At 44.8% G+C, this 17,704-nt stretch overlaps 1 protein-coding gene across 2 annotated transcripts in view; it reads left to right on the top strand.

Annotated features, from left to right (window-relative positions):
* RASAL1 (RAS protein activator like 1) overlaps nt 1-17,704 on the top strand; it is a 114,574-nt gene that overhangs the window by 66,694 nt on the left and 30,176 nt on the right. For both annotated transcript variants that reach the window (XM_075830080.1, XM_075830070.1), the window contains exon 6: nt 16,764-16,845. In XM_075830080.1, the coding sequence (XP_075686195.1) occupies nt 16,764-16,845 (82 nt within the window). The remainder of the gene's footprint in view (nt 1-16,763; nt 16,846-17,704) is intronic.

Genomic DNA, 17,704 nt, shown 5'->3' with positions numbered 1-17,704 from the left:
TACTTCCATCTCCGCTGTGGATCTTTGGAGCTCCTTCAGTGTTATCGTGGGTGTCTGTTGAATCTCTGATTAATCCCCCCCCCCTTGTCCGGTCTGTGAGTTTCGGTTGGTGGTCTCTCTTGTCATTTTTGTAGCTGTGCCATATTCTCTCCATTTTGTTTTAATGGATTTAATGATGCTCGGTGGGATGTTCAAAGTTTTGGATATTTTAAATAACCCAACCCTGATCTATACTTCTCCACAACTTTGTGTTTGACTTGTTTGGAGTTCTCCTTGGTCTTCATGTTGTATGGTTAGTGGTGTTGCAGATTAACTCCTTCGCGCACCTGGGCGTAAATGCACGTCCAGGTGTGCAGTAACTTCGCACACCTGGGCGTGTAGTTACGTCCGCGCTTTAACAGTTAACCGCCGCATGGTGCTACACTGCAGCGGCGGTTAAATGTGCAGGGTGTCTGCCCTGCTCTCCGTGATGCCGATCAGCGGCCCATTGCCGCTGATTTTGGCAATTAACCTCTTAGATGCGGTGTTTGTGATCGCCGCATTTAAGAGGTTTAGAGCAGATCGGCAGCCCCCCACATGCATTTGCGGGGGCTGGCAATGCTTGTCATGGCAACCGGAGGCCAGACAATGGCCTCCGGGCTGCCATGTACGGAAGCCTATGAGGACCAGCCAGAGGCTGGTCCTCATAGGCCTCCTGTCAGAGTGACTGTCACGTCACAATGACAGTTAGAACACATTACACTACGTAGGTAGTGTAATGTATTCTAGCAGCGATCAGAGCTGCAAGTCTTCATGTCCCCTAGTGGGTCAAGTAAAATAAAGTTAATAAAAGATAATAAAAATGTTTTAAAAAAGTGTAAGGCCTAATGCACACGACCGTAGCCATGTGCACGGCCGTGATTTTCGGGTCGGCCGGCAGCAGAGCGTCACCCGCAAGCCATAGACCGCAGAACATGGCCGTAATAAGACATGCCAGTTCTTTCTGCGGTCCGGGCTCCTGGGCCATGCACGGACCGTGGAAACCATGGTCATGTGCATGGCCCCATAGGAATGAATGGGGCCGCAATTCTCCCGTGGATTTTCAGGGGGAATTGCGACCGCAAAAGCACGTTTGTGTGCATGGTGCCTAAAAATAAAAGTTACATAAACAAAAAATGCTTTTTTTCCTATATAAGTCTTTTATTATAGGAAAAAAATTAACACGTTGAAAAAAGTACACATATTTGGTATCACCGCGTTTGTAACGACCTAAACTATAATGTTATTTTTCTCGCACGGTGAACAACACAAAAAAAATAAGCAAAAAAACAATGCTAGAATCACAATTTTTTGGTCACCGGTCACTCAAAATATATAATAAAAAGTGATCAAAAAGTCGCATGTACCCCAAAATAGTACCAATACAATTCAACCCGTCCCGCAAAAAAAGAAAAAGCCCTTACACAGCTTTTTTAACTAAAAAAAAAAAAAGTTATGGCTTTAAGAATATGGCAAAACAAAATGTATATATATTTTTTAGAAATAAGTGATTTTATTGCGCAAACGCTACAAAACATAAAAAAACTATATACATATGGTATCGCCGTAATCGTATCGACCCGCAGAATAAAGTCAAATTGTCATTTATAGCCCACGGTGAACGCCGCAAAAAAAAAAAAAAAAAAGAATTAAAAAGATTGTTGGTTTTTGGTCACCTTGCTTGCCAAAAAATGGAATAAAAACTCATCCCAAAAAAATCGCATGTACCCCAAAATAGTACCAATGAAAACTACAGATTGTCCTGCAACAAATAAGCCCTCACACAGCTCCGGTGGTGAAAAAATAAAAAAGTTCTGCCTCTCAGAATATGGTGACGCAAAATGTGTAGAGTGTTCCAAAAGCGGATAAGATCTGGCACCATTTATCAGTGCGACACCGGCCATATCTGCGGATTATTATTGATTTACACCATTATTATACCCTCTTATTATGTCCTGATGTTCTCCGCACAGATTACATATGCCCCCACATTATAAACTGAAATACAAGTAAAATCGAATACAGAACTACTACCAAGCTAAATCTGCGCTCCAAAAGCCAAATTCCCTCTCTTCTGAGCCCTACAGCGTGCCTAAACAGCAGTTTACGTCCACAGATCTGGCATCGCCATACCCGGGAGAACCCGGTTAATATTTTATGATGAATTTGTCTTCAGTGGCACAAACTGGGCACAACATATTGTGCACTAAAATGGCATATCAGTGGAAAATTGGAATTTTCACTCTGCACCATCCGCTGCGCATTAACCCCTTTGTGCACCACGACTTAATAGCATGTATATAATAGCGTGGTATATAATGTATATAATAGCGTGGTGTGGGGGTGATGTATGGAGCGGGCTCACAAGCTCAGACTGCGCCTTACGCTGCAGGTATCAGCTGTGTATTACAGCTGACACCCAAGACTAACGGACAGGAACAGCGATCGCGTTGTTACAGGAGCCTGTAAAAATGACAATATACTGAAATACATTAGTATTGCAGTGTATTGTACAAGCTATCTACTGATTGCTGGTTCAATAAATAAATGTGTAAAAACAAAAGTAAATAGTTATTATTATTGAAAAAAAAAAAAAAAATATTTAAAGTCCAAAAAAAAACACCTTTTCAAATTTTTTCTCTGAAGTAATGTAAAAAAATACACAAAATTTGTATCGCTGTGTCTGTAGAAGTCCAAACCATTAGGGTATGTGCACACGCAGAGTCAAAACGGTCTCAAAATACGGAGTTGTTTTCAAGGGAAAACAGCTCCTGATTTTCAGAAGTTTTTTGAGCATCTCGCGTTTTTTGCTGCATTTTTCGCTGCGTTTTCGCGGCGTTTTTTATGGCCATTTTTGGAGCTGTTTTCATTGGAGTCTATGAGAAAACGGCTCCAAAAACGTCCCAAGAAGTGTCCTGCACTTCTTTTGACGAGCCGTCATTTTACGCGCCGTATTTTGACAGCGACGTGTAAAATGACAGCTCGTCTGCACAGGACATCGTAAGACCCATTGCAAGCAATGGGCAGATGTTTGCCGACGTATTGGAGCCGTCTTTTCAGGCGTAATTCGAGGCGTAGAACGCCTCCATTACGTCTGAAAAGAGGTCGTGTGAACATACCCTTACATTATACCATTATTTAACTCGCACGGTGAACGCCGGGAGAAGTAAAGAATTGAAAACAGCAAAGTGCTCAAAAAGTTGTATGTACCAAAAAATGGTACCAATAAAAACTTCAACTCGTCAAGCAAGAAATAAGCCCTCACGCCCCTCAATCGACCAAAAAATAAAAAAATGTATGCCTCTCGGAATATGGTGAAGCAAAATAATTATCTTTTTTTTCAACAAATAGTTTTTACTTTGTAAAAGTAGTAAAATATAAAAAAAAAGTGTAGAAATTTGGTATCACCGTAATTGTATTGAGTCGCGGAAAATATTTAAGTTGTCGTCTTTACTGCACGGTTCACCGCAGTAAAAGCAAAACCCAAAAACCAATGGAGGAATCGCAGTTTTTTCCAATTTCAGCCTGAAAATAATTTTATTTTCAGTTTCCCAGTACATTAAATGGTACTTTAAATGGTGTCAATTGAAACTACAACTCCTCCCACAAGAAATAAGCCCACACACCACTCTATTGATGGAAAAATAAAAACGTTATGGCTCTTGGAAAGCGGGGAGGGAAAAACGAAAAATAAAAAATGTATCAGTCCGGAAAGGGTTAATTAATTTCTAATGAAAAATTTTTTTATGACCACATGTGAGGTATAGCCATACTCGGGAGAAATTGCTTTAAAAACGTTAGGGTGCTTTTTCTTCCTTTATCCTTTTTGAAAATGAAAAAATTCAACATTTTAGTGGAAATAATGTTGATATTAATTTTCATGGCATAATTCTAATAAATTCTACAAAATACCTGTGGGATCTAAATGCTCACTATACCCCTAGACAGATTCCTTAAGTGGTGTAGTTTCCCAAATGGGGTCACTTTTGGGTGGTTTCCACTGTTTTGGCCTCTCAGGGGGTTTGCAAATGCGACATGGCATCCAAAAACCATTTCCACTAAATTTGAGCTCTAAAAGCCAAATAGCGCTCCTTCCCTTCTGAGCCCTGCTGTGGGTCCAAACAGCCGTTTATTAGCACATATGGCGTGTTTCCGTAATCGGGAGAAATTCTTTTGGGGTGCTTTTTCTCCTTTATCCCTTGTAAAAATGAAAAATGTCTACGTTTTTTCTGAAAAAAAAAAGTAGATTTTCACCTTTACAGACTAATTCCAATGAATTCAGCAAAACAACTGTGGGGTAAAAATTCTAACTATACCCCTAGAAAAATTCCTTGAGGGGTGTAGTTTCCAAAATAGGGTCACTTTTGGGGGGTTTCCACTGTTTTGGTCCCTCCAGTGCATTGCAAACGCAACATGGCACTGAAAACTATTCCATCAAAATCAGAAATCCAAAATCCAAATGTTGCGCCTTCTCTTCTGAGCCCTACTGTGGGTCCAAACAGCAGTTTATTACAACATATGGGGTATTGCTTTAATCGGGAGAAATTGCTTTACATATGTTTGGGTGTTTTTTCTCCTTTATTCCTTGTAATAATTAAAAATGTCTACGTTCTTTCAGAAAAAAAGTTGATTTTCATCTTCACAGACTAATTCAAATAAATTTAGCAAAAAAACTGTGGATTCAAAATGCTAACTACACACCTAGATAAATTCCTTGAGTGGTGTAGTTTCTAAAATGGGGTCACTTTTGGGGGGTCTTTACTGTTTTGGCACCACAAGACCTGACATGGTGCCTAAAATATATGCTAAAAAAAAAGGAGGCCCCAAAATCATCTAGGTGCTCCTTTGCTTCTGTGACCTATGTTTCAGTCCAGTAGCACACTATGGCCACATGTGGGATATTTCTAAAAACTGCAGAATCTGGGCAATAAATATTGAGTTTCACTTCTTGGTTAAAACCTTCTGTGGTATAGAAACAAAATGTATTACAAATGAATTTTGGCAAAAAAAAAATGAAATTTGTAAATTTCACCTCTACTTAGCTTTAATTCCTGTGAAACGCCTAAAGGGTTAAAACACTTTCTGAATGCTTTTTTGAATACTTTGTGGGGTGCAGTTTTCAAAATGGGGTGATTTATGGGGACTTAATACATATTTCCCTCCAAGCCACTTCAGAACTGAACTGGTCCCTGAAAAATTAGCCTTTTGAAATTTTCTTGAAAATTTGAGAAATTGCAAACTATTGCAGCCAGCCGTAAATTAGGGCTTTTGTTTGCTTAAACAGCAAATGTGTTTAAAATTTTCCAGTTTATTCAAAAGCACAGTGACTCCAGACAAGTCAGGGACCGTTCACATATGTCCGGCGTCCGCTTCAGTTTACCTCCGGCGTGTTGAAGAACAGCCGGAGGCAATCTGATGCTAGAACGGATCCCATAGCTTTCTATGGGATCTGTTCTGGCACGGGGGACATCCGTTGTGTCGCCGTACGGTGCCGTACCTCCCTGGGAGCCGGATCCAAAATCATTACCTGCAGCGTTTTTTGTTCCGGCTTCCAGGGAGGTTCGGCGCCGTATACTATCTATTTTAATAGTGGCCGGATGTACGCCAGGTGCTGCCGCATCCACCTTCCGGCAGCACCCGATGGGAAGTTGGATGTGAGCTAGGAGCGGAATCCCCGGTCATAGCATTGCCGGGGATACCGCTCCAGAGCCCCTGACGACTACTGTTCCACCCGTCCCGGATTCAGCGGGACAGTCCCAGATTCCGGACTGTGTCCCGCTGCTCCGTGCGGCGAGGGGTATGTCCCATGGTCAACTGTGTTTGCGTCCTCAGGACGCAGACACCGTTGAACTTTTTTTCTTTTTTTTTTCATAATCTAAATTTTTATTAGGAATTTTAGCAAATACAAAAGCAAACAAACCAAAGAAAACATCTCAATATACATACACGTTATTATTTGCATTGTCTGTAGTTCTCCTAGGTAAGACATTAGCATATTTCAACATAGTACACACACACCTTGTCTGCGAAATTCACATCTCAAGCTATAGGCATTGTCTTTCCTTGATAAGGTCTCATCATAAAAGTAAATCCAAGGCTTTGTGTAAGGTGTGTGATATCATTCTAAGTCCCACGCAAGGAGGGAGGAAGAAGAGGAGGGAAAGAGAGAAGTAGGGAAAGATCAAGGAAAGAGATAGAAGCCCAGAGCTAGACGTCCTGGGCCACCCAGAGACTCCCCGTGTCCCCTCAACCCAGTGGGGGCAATGAGAGGATTGACTGGGAAGGAAAGAAAGGAAAGAAGGGGTTCCCTTCTCCCAGACGGAAGCCACTGGATTAGCAGACTGCTCTTGACCGACCCCTCTATGAGGGGGTTCCGCCTAGCCATTTAGTAAAGTGTGGACCAGATTTGAAGGACGACCATGCACTCCACAGAGAGAGAACCGTACCAAAGCGATCACTGTCCTCTGCACTCAGAGATTCCATTCGACATAAAGAATCCATCTCCGCCACCCATTCGACAACTGAAGGCGGCACAGTAGACTTCCAATGTCTAGGAATAACTGTTCGTGCCGCAGTCAAGAAATGCCGTAGTAGCCCCTTCCTAATACTCTGCAAAGGGCCCGGAATTAGGGATAGCAAAGCCATCTGAGGAGTGGGCACCAGCTGTGTACCTTCCACTTCTGTATAGATTTCAAAAATCGCTTTCCAGAAGGTCTGCAATACTTGACATGACCACCAAATGTGCAACATTGTTCCGGTCTCAGTCCCGCACCGCCAACACAAATCTGACACCTCAGGGTACATTCTGCTCAGAATTTGTGGGCAACGGTACCATCTAGTCACTATTTTGAAGTTTTTTTTACTGTGCATGACATGCCACCGGCATTTTGTGAGACAGAAAAAATATTCGATCCCAATCAGCCAGTGACAGGGTTAGTCCCAGTTCTCGCTCCCATGCGCTGACGTATGCAGGAGGCTGATCATCACAGGCCTCTAGAAGTAAGGTATACAGGTTAGATATCACCCGGGCCGGAGGCTCGGTTTGAAGCAACAACGACTCAAATGCAGTGCTAGTGACGACATGCATCCCGCTCGGTAGGGCCGAACGTAAAAAGGTGGACAATTGGGTATGTTCCATCCAAGAAAGCATCCTCCCCGGGCAAGTCCCGCGCAACTCGGACAAAGGAGGGAGCCTCCCCCCCGTCTGACATTACCTGACATAATCTCGTGTTTTCCGAAGAGGACCAAATCAGAAACCGTTTCGTATTGACAGCTGGTAAAAATTCCGGGTTATCAAACAGCGGGCTAAGGAGCCCGGGTCTATGTGAAAGTCCCTTTCTAACCATCAGTCTGTCCCATAAAGTGAGGCAGTGCTGGGTTAGCAATGGTAGGGTCGCAAGCGCCGGTCTGTAATCAGGAATAATCCATGGCAACGATCTAAGTGAGAGCGTGACTATGGACTGCTCAATCTCTACCCACTGTTTCTTGGATCCATTATGAAACCAGTCCACCACCCTTGCGAGTACTGCGGCCTGATGATAAGTGATCAAGTCCGGGAGTCCAGCTCCCCCCTTCAGTTTTGGACGGGACAATGACTTCAGATTAAGGCGTGGCCTCAAAGTGCCCCACACAAAGTTCCGAAAGGCTTTCCCCAATGCCTTAAAAAATGTTCCGGGGATTAATACTGGAAGAGCCTGAAACAGATATAAAAACCTAGGGAGGATGTCCATTTTGATAGCGTTTATGCGGCCAAACCATGAGAGTTGCGCTCGATCATATGAATGTAGGTTTTTGAGAGTGGTTTGCAGTAAAGGTTGATAATTGAGAGTGTAAAGATCTACTAGGTCCCTAGGAATCTGGACTCCCAGATATTTAATTGACCTCGCCTGCCATTTAAAATTAAAGGATGACTTTAAGAGCTCCAGTGTCTCAGAAGATAAGGAAATGTTGAGTGCTTCGGTTTTCGTATAGTTTACCTTAAAATTGCTGACCTGGCCAAATACTTCGAATTCTCTAATGAGTACTGGTAAGGAAATCACAGGGTTTGTCACAAAGAGCAGGAGATTATCGGCATATAGAGCCATTTTATGACAATCTCCACCTATTCCTATCCCTGTTATATCTGGGGAATTACGGATAGCCACAGCTATCCCTGTCTAGTGCCGTTGGCAATCGAGAATGTTGTTGAAAGTATCCCATTTGCCCTAACTCGTGCAGTAGGTGTCTGGTATAGGGACAGTATCTTATCCAGCATAATGGGGCCAAGCCCAACCTGGGTTAGCGCCGATTTCAGGAACCCCCAATGTACCCGATCGAAGGCTTTTTCCGCATCAACCGATATTAAACAGGTGGGTAGAGACTTTTTCAGGACATAGGATATTAAGAGAGTGGTTTTATTGGTATTATCCCTCGCCTCTCTGTGTCGAACAAATCCCGCCTGATCTCCATGGATGCAACGTGGTAGGAGTGGGGCTAGTCTATTTGCAATGGCCTTAGAATAATGTTTTACATCTACATTTATCAGGGAGATTGGACAGTAATTAGAGCAAGCCGAGGGATCTTTCCCTGGTTTGGGGATCACAGTAATGGTGGCCGCTAACGTTTGCGGAGTGAATGGCATGGAGGTTGTAACTGCGTTATATACCTTAGTCATGTAGGGAAGAAGTTTAGTAACAAAGGCCTTGTAAAGGGACGCCGGGAATCCATCCGGACCCGGACTTTTACCCGACGGAGCTGACTTTATGATTGCCTGTATTTCCGATTCTGAGAAGGCCTCCCCTAGCGAGGCCGTCTCGGTCTCCTCTAAAGTCGGCAATGCCGTCTGTGCAACATAGGAATCAATCCTCCATTGGAGGGCACTTGGAGACATGTCTGCCAAAGGCCCCTTGAGGTTGTATAGGGCCTGATAGTAGTCCCTAAATGTATTAACAATGTCTTCTGGCTTATGTTTGACCTCACCCTGTGTCGTTTTTATCGCCGGTATAAAGGATTGAGGAGCCCGTGGGTGTATGATCTAGCTAATGCCCTCCCGCATTTATTAGAGTGTTCGTAAGCGAAACGCCTCATCCGGTCCCGAAACGACGCATGCGCCTGGTCTAATAAACTTCTCAGCGAATTTCGAGCTTCTAGTAGCTCTGCTAAAGTCTGGGGGTGTTGGGACTGTTTGTGAGTGGTCTCTAGAGTCCGTATCTGGGACAAGAGCTTTTCAATTTTGAAAGCCCGTTCCCTTTTTAGTCTTGAGCCTTGCTGTATAAATATACCTCTTAATACACTTTTCAACGCCTCCCACTGAACCGGCAGAGGGGTGGAGTCCACCTCATGATGATCCAGAAACTCCGAGATGGATCTGTTAATCGCGTTTGGCATACCGTGTCCCTTAAAAGATGGGGGTTCAACCGCCAATGCCATTCCCGCTGTTTAGTGTCTGGGAGGGTAAGAGACAAGTAAACAGGCGCATGGTCCGCCCAAATCATAGTTCCAATTTGAGACTTCGGGGACCAGGAAAGTAAATGGTGACTAATAAGAAACAAATCTATCCTGCTGTACATGTCATGTACCGGAGAATAAAAGGTGTAGTCCCGTGTTTGGGGGTTGAGAATCCACCAAATGTCTACGATTTGCATGGCGAACAGCTTAGACTTAAGGGAAGCCAAATGAGAAGCGGAAACGGAGTATCTGCCCCGGGGAGGAGTCTGCAACCCTGTCCATTGTGAAGTTAAAATCTCCTGCTGTTACCAAGAGACCCTCTGCAAATTTGGAGAGTTCCGTTAAGTAACTCTTGCATACGCGCACCTGGTCATGATTAGGGAGATATAAGTTCGCTACAGTGAACAGTCGCTCACATATTCGAAGTTTCAGAAATACAAAGCGCCCCTGGGTATCATATTGGGTAGCAACAACCGAGACCGGAAGAGATTTATGTATAGCGATACTCACTCCTCTGGATTTCGCATCAGGGTTGGTACTATGGAACCACTGCGTATAGTATCGATGTTTCAGAGTGGGCACATGGTCGGTCCTGAAATGAGTCTCCTGCAAAAGTAAAATCTGGACACGTTGTTTGTGCATATGATGCAAAATTTGAGCACGTTTTTGCGGGGTATTAAATCCCCGAACATTTAATGAGCAACATTTTAAGGGCTCCATCTGGGAAAGAGAAGGAGAGGGGTAAGAGGGGACAGGAGAAGAAAGAGTCAGTGAACTAATGGATTCACTACAGACAGTGATCCAGCCCCAAAACTACTCTGTTTAGGGGAAAGAGGTTAAAGTAAAGTGTTCAACCGAACACGCCCTAAGTGTGGGTTTGACTGGACTATGGAAGAAGGAAGCTCCCGACCAACTCCCAAATGCCCGAAGCCTTGTATAGACACACATGTAAATTATCACATCGTCAAACAACCATGATCAAACGACCCGTACCTGGCTAATGTATGCCTAGCACCAACTACCTCTATTGAGAGGAACTGCCCCTTATCGAAGATAACCTGTATCATATCTAAACGGCTCCCATTACCATACAGGAAAGGATATCAGCTGCTATTCTGACTAAACTGCCATTTATGCCCGACCAGGGTCCTATCCAGGGGGAGGGGGGGGGTTACTCCCGCGACCATCGCGGCAGAGCTGTATATAGGCCATAAGCTCTATCATCTCCCTCCCACCATATCCCAAGGGTCTGCAGACATGATGCGAGGTGGTCCATATAAACCCACATGGCCAATTGCCTGGGAGGAAGTATGTACCCATGATCCCAACCTTGGGGCTCGTTCTGATCTGTAATGAATACATAAATCCCCAATGCATTCCCCTTCCCCCACATCCCCAATGCAGCATATTAGGACATAAAAGAGTAACCCCAACCACTCCTTCTCAGCGAAGTAGAATGTTCCAACATCTTATTCCAGCAATCTTGACCTGGTCGTAGCCGATGTCGGGGTAGACGCCAACTGTGCTTCTCATATACAATTCTGCAGGGGCAGGCCAGTCTTGTAATATACCTGGCAGGGAGGTAATTTCTCGGGACCCGCGGAACAGAGTCCAACATATGCAACCGTGGCTATCTTAAACGCTGTATAACTCAGTAAGGCACCATGGAGGCAGCCGACGGCGCATCACAGGAGCAATCTCAAGGTTCCTGAGAGGCATGAGCGGGAGCTCCCGGGCCCTGCACTCTTCTGCGTCTCGCAGGGGTCGAGGAGTGATCCATCCGGTAATTACGTCTTGGTGTTCGTTGCGGCATAGGAGGAAAGTACGGCCAATCTGAGATGGAAATCTGTGGGAGATCCAGGGCAGCCAGGAAATCAGGGATATCTTCCGGAGAATAGACCGAATACAAGGAGGATCCACGGCGTACTTGTAGTTGGAAGGGGTATCCCCATGAATACTGGATATCTTTTTCCCTAAGTGCGACAAGTAGGGGTCGTAAGGCTCTCCTTTTTGCCAAGGTGGAACGAGAAAGATCCGCCAGTAATTGCATCGGAGCCCCGTCAAAGTCCAGTGTACCCCTGTTACGGGCTTGCCTCATTATAGATTCTTTAAGTTGAAAGAAGTGGATTCTACACACCACGTCTCGCTGTCTGGCCAAATCCGTGCTTTTTGGACCCAGGGTGCGGTGAGCTCTATCAATTTCCACCGGGGAATCTGCAGGTCTTTCCAGCAACATGTTAAATATACCCTGTAACGTGTGAACGAGGTCCTGGGGCCCTGTAGCTTCTGGGATACCCCTGACTCTGATGTTGTTCCTCCTATTCCTGTTCTCTGCATCATCCGTCATATCAAACAGCATTTGTATATGCGCAGAGTGTTGATCCAATAACATTTGCTGGGAGGCCTGATGCTGCTGCAGCTCCTGTGTTTGCACCTCAATAGCTTCCACAGATTCATTAATATGGGTAATGTCCTCTTTCAAGGAACGGATCTCATTTTTGCAAACCGCTTCAAGGCGGGAAATATAACCCTCCATATCCCGTTTAGTGGGTATGGCCACCATTTGTGCCGTTAGTGCCTGCAGTTCAGGGCCCATACTAGTCGATGCCGGGTTAGAGGCTGACTCACCCCTCTGAGGCTCCGACGAGCTATCCTGTGGCTGGTCTGGAGTAGTTGTCTTTCCCAGAGACGGCGTCCCTGAGGCACCAGTGCGGTCCGCCATATTGGAGAGACGGGCTGGAGATGCAGGCAGGCCCGGGTCCGAAAAATAATGAGGTATACCGCTCCTCGTCCTTGTCTGGTCGCTTCTTGCGGGTGTCGGGGGTTTGGTGCGTGATCCCCTTCGCATTAGTGCGATGTGTGTCGCAAATAGACGCTATTAATCGGGCTTGGGAGCAGTCAGGGAGCAGGAGCTCTTACACCACGCGTCTCACCAGCTCCATGTCCAGGCCATGCCCCGACACCGTTGAACTTAATACTGAAGTAGGGAACGATCAGGTCCCTGCTTCAGAATGAGTTCAGAGCGGAGGAGCAGAGGGAGCTCCTCCGCTCGCTGACAAAACCTCGGGCACAGTGCTGTGCTCGGGGAAGCCCTTGACAGGCTAGAGGGAGACCTGAAGCTCCCTCTGGCAGAGGAATCCCCGGCCAGAGCATTGCCGATGCTGTGGCTGGGGATTCCCTCACGGAGGACCCCCTGACTCCACTGTCCATGTATGGACAGTGACGTCAGTGGCTACTCCTTGAGCGGAATCCCCATTGCCGATAATCTGGCCCGAATCCATGGCCAGAGTCGGCAACGGGGATTCCGCTCAAAGAGTAGCCACTGACGTCACTGTCCATACATGGACAGTGGAGTTAGGGAGTCCTCCGTGAGGGAATCTCCGGCCACAGCGTCGGCAATGCTCTGGCCGGGGATTCCTCTGCTAGAGGGAGCTTCAGTGGGGGTAGCTTCAGTGGTATCTACTGGGTAAGGGGGGAAGCACTATATACAGTGGGGGTGGTGCCATCTACAGGGGGGTGCTGTGTGGCGCCATCCACAGGGGGCGCTGTGTATATAATGCCACAGTACCCCCTGTGTATAATGCCACAGTACCCCCTGCAGATAGTCACACAGCTCCCCCTGTAGATGGCGCCACACAGCGCCCCCGGGTAGATGGCGCCACACAGCGCCCCCTGTAGATGGCGCCACACAGCTCCCGATCCACAGGGGGCGCTGTGTGGCACCATCTACCCGGGGGCGCTGTGTAGCGCCATCTACAGGGGCCGCTGTGTGACTATCTGCAGGGGGTACTGTGGCATTATACACAGGTGGTACTGTGGCATTATATACAGAGGGCACTGCAGCATTATCTACAGGGGACGCTGTGTGTCGCTATCTACAGGGAGGCTGTGTGACATTATCTACAGGGGGTACTGTGGCATTATATACAGGGGGTACTGTGGCATTATATACAGAGGGCACTGCAGCATTATCTACAGGGGCATGTGTGGCACTATATACAGAGGGTTGTGGCACTATCTACATAGGGTGCTGCAGTATTATTTGCAGGGGGTGTATGACACTATATACAGAGGGCACTGTTTCATTATCTACACATGAAATTCATCTGTTTTTAAAAATTTGTCAAAAACGGAAAACACGGAATGGATGCAAAACGGTCGTCAAAAACGGACCTAGATGGCTGTTTTTAACAGCCGACACCTGAACCCTGTTGTGTGAATCCCTGCGTGGTGTGGGGTGGCTAGGAGATGCAGAGTGGTATTGGGTAGCTGTAAAGGCGCCAAAAACTATCTACTCCATAAAGTTAGGACTAGTGTTTGGCGTCTTTTCAGGCTCCAGTGGCTGCTTCGAAGATTTGATCTGAGGTCAGTGGACAGCAGCTGCCTTCTGGGATCTCTCTCTTGGCGCCGGTCTTGGCGCTGCACTGAATATGACACACGTGACATTACAATGTGTGTGTCAGTCTTCAGTGTAGTGCCAAGGCCAGAGCAGAGAAGGAGAGCCCTGACATGGAACACAACAAGTATCTAATCTATCGTGTATCCAATCTATCAAAAGCTATGCACCACTCTGATAAAATTGGCACATTTTCAGACCCTATACTGCCTTTTTGGTGGACCATTGTGGTAAAAACGGATGGCAAAAACTGATGACAACTAACGACAACTGATGGTTTTGTAGTAAAAATCATGAAAAAGCCTGATGGCAACTGATACATTTTTGCATCAGTTTTTGTATCAGTTGTAATCACTTGAGAGACAAAAAAACTGATGCTGATACAACTGACATATGCGAACGCACCCTCAGAGGGAAGATCACGTGGGCGGCACTGGACCTGAAAAATACAAGATGTGGGGTTCGGTAAGTATTTTTGCACACAGCACCCCACTGAAGCACCAATGTACAAATGGAGGGTGCAATAAAAAAATAAAGTGGTGTGCTCCCTTAATATACAGTTTTTTTGGCCACTTTGGAGGACAAGTGTCATGCATGCTCTATTATAGTGCTTGATCAGCCGCAATCACACATCAGATTATCAGCTAAAAGTTCCCACATGTGGATCAAATCTTTAACAGTTGCCCATTGGGAATTGGTCTGTCCGTTTCGTCTGAGCTTTCCGTCGGAACGGAGCCCTGATAGACACGAACGGAAACCATAGGTTTCCGTTTCCTTCACCATTAATTTCAATGGTGACGGATCCGGTGCCAATGGTTTTCGTTTGTCTCCGTTGTGCAAGGGTTCCGTCGTTTTGCCGGAATCAATAGCGTAGTCGACTATGGATTTGATTCCGTCAAAGCGATGGAACCCTTGCACAACGGAGACAAACAGAAACCATTGGCATTCGATCCGTCACCATTGAAATCAATGGTGATGGACACTGAAACCTATGGTTTCCCTTTGTGTCTGTCAGGGCTTCGTTCCGACGAACTGAATGTCGGAACGGAGCCCTAGCCAGATGTGAACGAAGCCTAATAGTTGTAATAAGGTGCCCTAAAATCCTGCGCTTGTTTGACTCGAATGTCTTTATAAAGGATCCCTTTATGTTTTTTAACAAATGTATGTGCCTGAGAAATATGACCCTAGATCTAGACATTTAATGACAATTTGCCAGCTCTGAGCGTGAAGCTGAAAAGATTGTGGTTTCCTAGCAACAGGTTTATGCACTTGGCAACACAGGAATCATTTGAAGTGTGGGGATAACTGGAATCAAAGCGATGGGAAGTCTATATAAGACTATTCACATGCAAAAATCCCATGGGTATATGATGAAAGTGAATTATGGCATTGATGTTTAAAACATCACGTTCTGAAGAAGAAGACTATAATACCTGTGTTCTGGCAAGTGGCGTTAACAAGACAGATAAACCGGCAGAATGATTACAATATAATAGCACTACATTAGTAGATGTGTCATTTTTCCATGGAGGAGTATTAGTGGTCTTGAGGTACATATTAACCTGAAGTGGAATCTGTTTAGATCAGGGGTAGTAAGCATATTCTTCTGGAACGCAAGCTTCTTTTTGTATAGTCAAAGCCAAGTGATCAACCAACAAACTAGGCCTCCCCTCCAAGAGTGAAAGAAGGGACAAGTAAAATTCTATCTTATTATTGACCCCAATGTGCCTGAGAGCATGCCACTGAAGTTCTCTCTTCAGATGCCCCCCTTTACAGCATGCACCAGCCACAGATGCAACTCTTGCTGCCTGAACCGGTTACAAATGCGCCCATTACAGCCTAGGTCTGCCATAGATGCCCCCGTTGTAGTTGGCATCAGCCACAAATGTTGGTTTACAGTCCTTACCAGCCACAGATGCCCCCCTTATAGCCTTTGTCTGCTGCAGATGTCTCCATAATAGTGACAGTCACAGATGCCTCCAAAACAGTGAAAGCCACAGATGCCCTCATAACAGTGAAACCACAGATGCCCCATATAACAGTAACAATCTCAAACATCCAAATATTCACCCCCTTGCTAGTCCTCTGGTGCAACATCACCTCTACTTCCTCTTGTGCCTCAGCAGTGCCTGTGCTTCCACTTTGGTTTCAGGTTTAGCTCCAGTATCTCCCATATCTTGTTATGTAGCCTCTGAAAGAGCATTGGGGCTTATGTGAGAAGAAATAGGTACATCGCGACATCATGCTCCGCGCACAGGCCTCATGTACATCTGTTTTATGTTATGGTCGTGAGAATTTAAAAGGGGAATGGCCACTAGTCATTGCGATCTACTGGCCACTGACTGATTGGCAGTCAGTCATTAGATTAAATTCAACTGTTTTGATTTAGATTGTTCGCTTACATGGTACATCAAGTTTGGACATCAGGCCAACACATTATCGGGTTTTATGTAAATAGAGGGTAAAACTTATTTTCTGAAAAGTTATACAACTTTGTGTTTTAGTTCCTCATCATTTTCAAGCTCTCTAGGAAATCTTATGTAAAGCATACATACATTGATACATTGTAGCATACTTTTAGGACAGGAGATAGAATTGCGCTAGCCCACAGGGGATTAAATAGACTGGATACAATTGCATCCACTTCTCAGCTGTGAGCAGGACTATGTTTGTAGAGCTTCCAGCCTTGGGATGTAAACTAGATCTTGAAAATGATGAGAAATTATTTAAACCCAGATAACCCTGTTATGTCTTGTTAGCTATGCAACAAGATGTTAAGATATAGAAGGTTGTTAAAGATTTTATTGTTTTTTCAGTTATGTTTTTATAGTTATTATGGGTACCGTAAATGAAGATATGGCTTAATGTATTTGTAATGTGAGTTTTGTTTATAAAACATATCTTCCTCTTGTATCTTAATCAGAGATCTAGCACCACGAGACATCTCTGGAACTTCAGACCCATTTGTTCGCATCTTCTGCAACAATCAGACTTTGGAGACCTCAGTGAGTGTGCTGTTCCTCCAACCATGTGCATGTGGATTCTGAACATCTATGTCTTACTCCCTCCTGGTCTTTTACATTCTCACTGTAAAGCATACACAGGATCTAAATCTTCCTATCTTGCCTCTGGGCTTTTCGGTTTGTTTTGTAAATTAAATCTTATTGAGTATTAAACTGGTGCCAATGTTTGATAAACAGTGAAAGGGGACTACATTGAAGTCATGATTCCACACTGGTGACTCATTTACTGTAGAAATCCATCCAAACAACTTTTGCATTTTTTTATTTCTGCTAGGTTATATGATAGTTTAGAGTTACATTGGCGCAGATTTACTAAGCTGTATAAAATTTACACAGCATAAACTCAGTCCAGGCAATCTGAAGATGTGCCAAATTTGTCACAGCAGCGCACAATGTATAATAAATTTGGTGCATCTTGCTGGACATGCTAGAATCTTTTCCATAGACCAACTCTTGATTAACTTCGTTTTCGCATTGTGCATTTCAAGACATGCCCTCTTCATCACTACGCCACACCACCTATCTAGATACCTGTTAAAAGTGTCTAGCGAGGCAAAAACATCTGTACTTACATTAAATGAAATTTGGGACATTTTTTGACACATTCTAGACGCAGATATAGTAGTAAATCTGCCCCATTGTGTCACTGAAATACAGTCATTTAAAAGCGTATCCCAGTTTTAGCAAATAAATGTTCTTTATGAAAGGTTGTACAATTTTCCAATATACTTGTCAATATTAATTCCTCGTGGTTCTCAAGATCCACGAGGAAATACCCATTTTGAGAAAGATTTTAGTGATTAATCTTAGTGAATTATCTTGAACATTGAAATGGCTTCTA

The sequence above is a fragment of the Rhinoderma darwinii genome, chromosome 1 (assembly GCF_050947455.1).
Source record: "Rhinoderma darwinii isolate aRhiDar2 chromosome 1, aRhiDar2.hap1, whole genome shotgun sequence".
Lineage (NCBI taxonomy): Eukaryota > Metazoa > Chordata > Amphibia > Anura > Rhinodermatidae > Rhinoderma > Rhinoderma darwinii.
The sequence above is the reverse complement of the archived record's forward strand: the minus strand, read 5'-3'. Positions and strand labels throughout refer to the sequence as shown.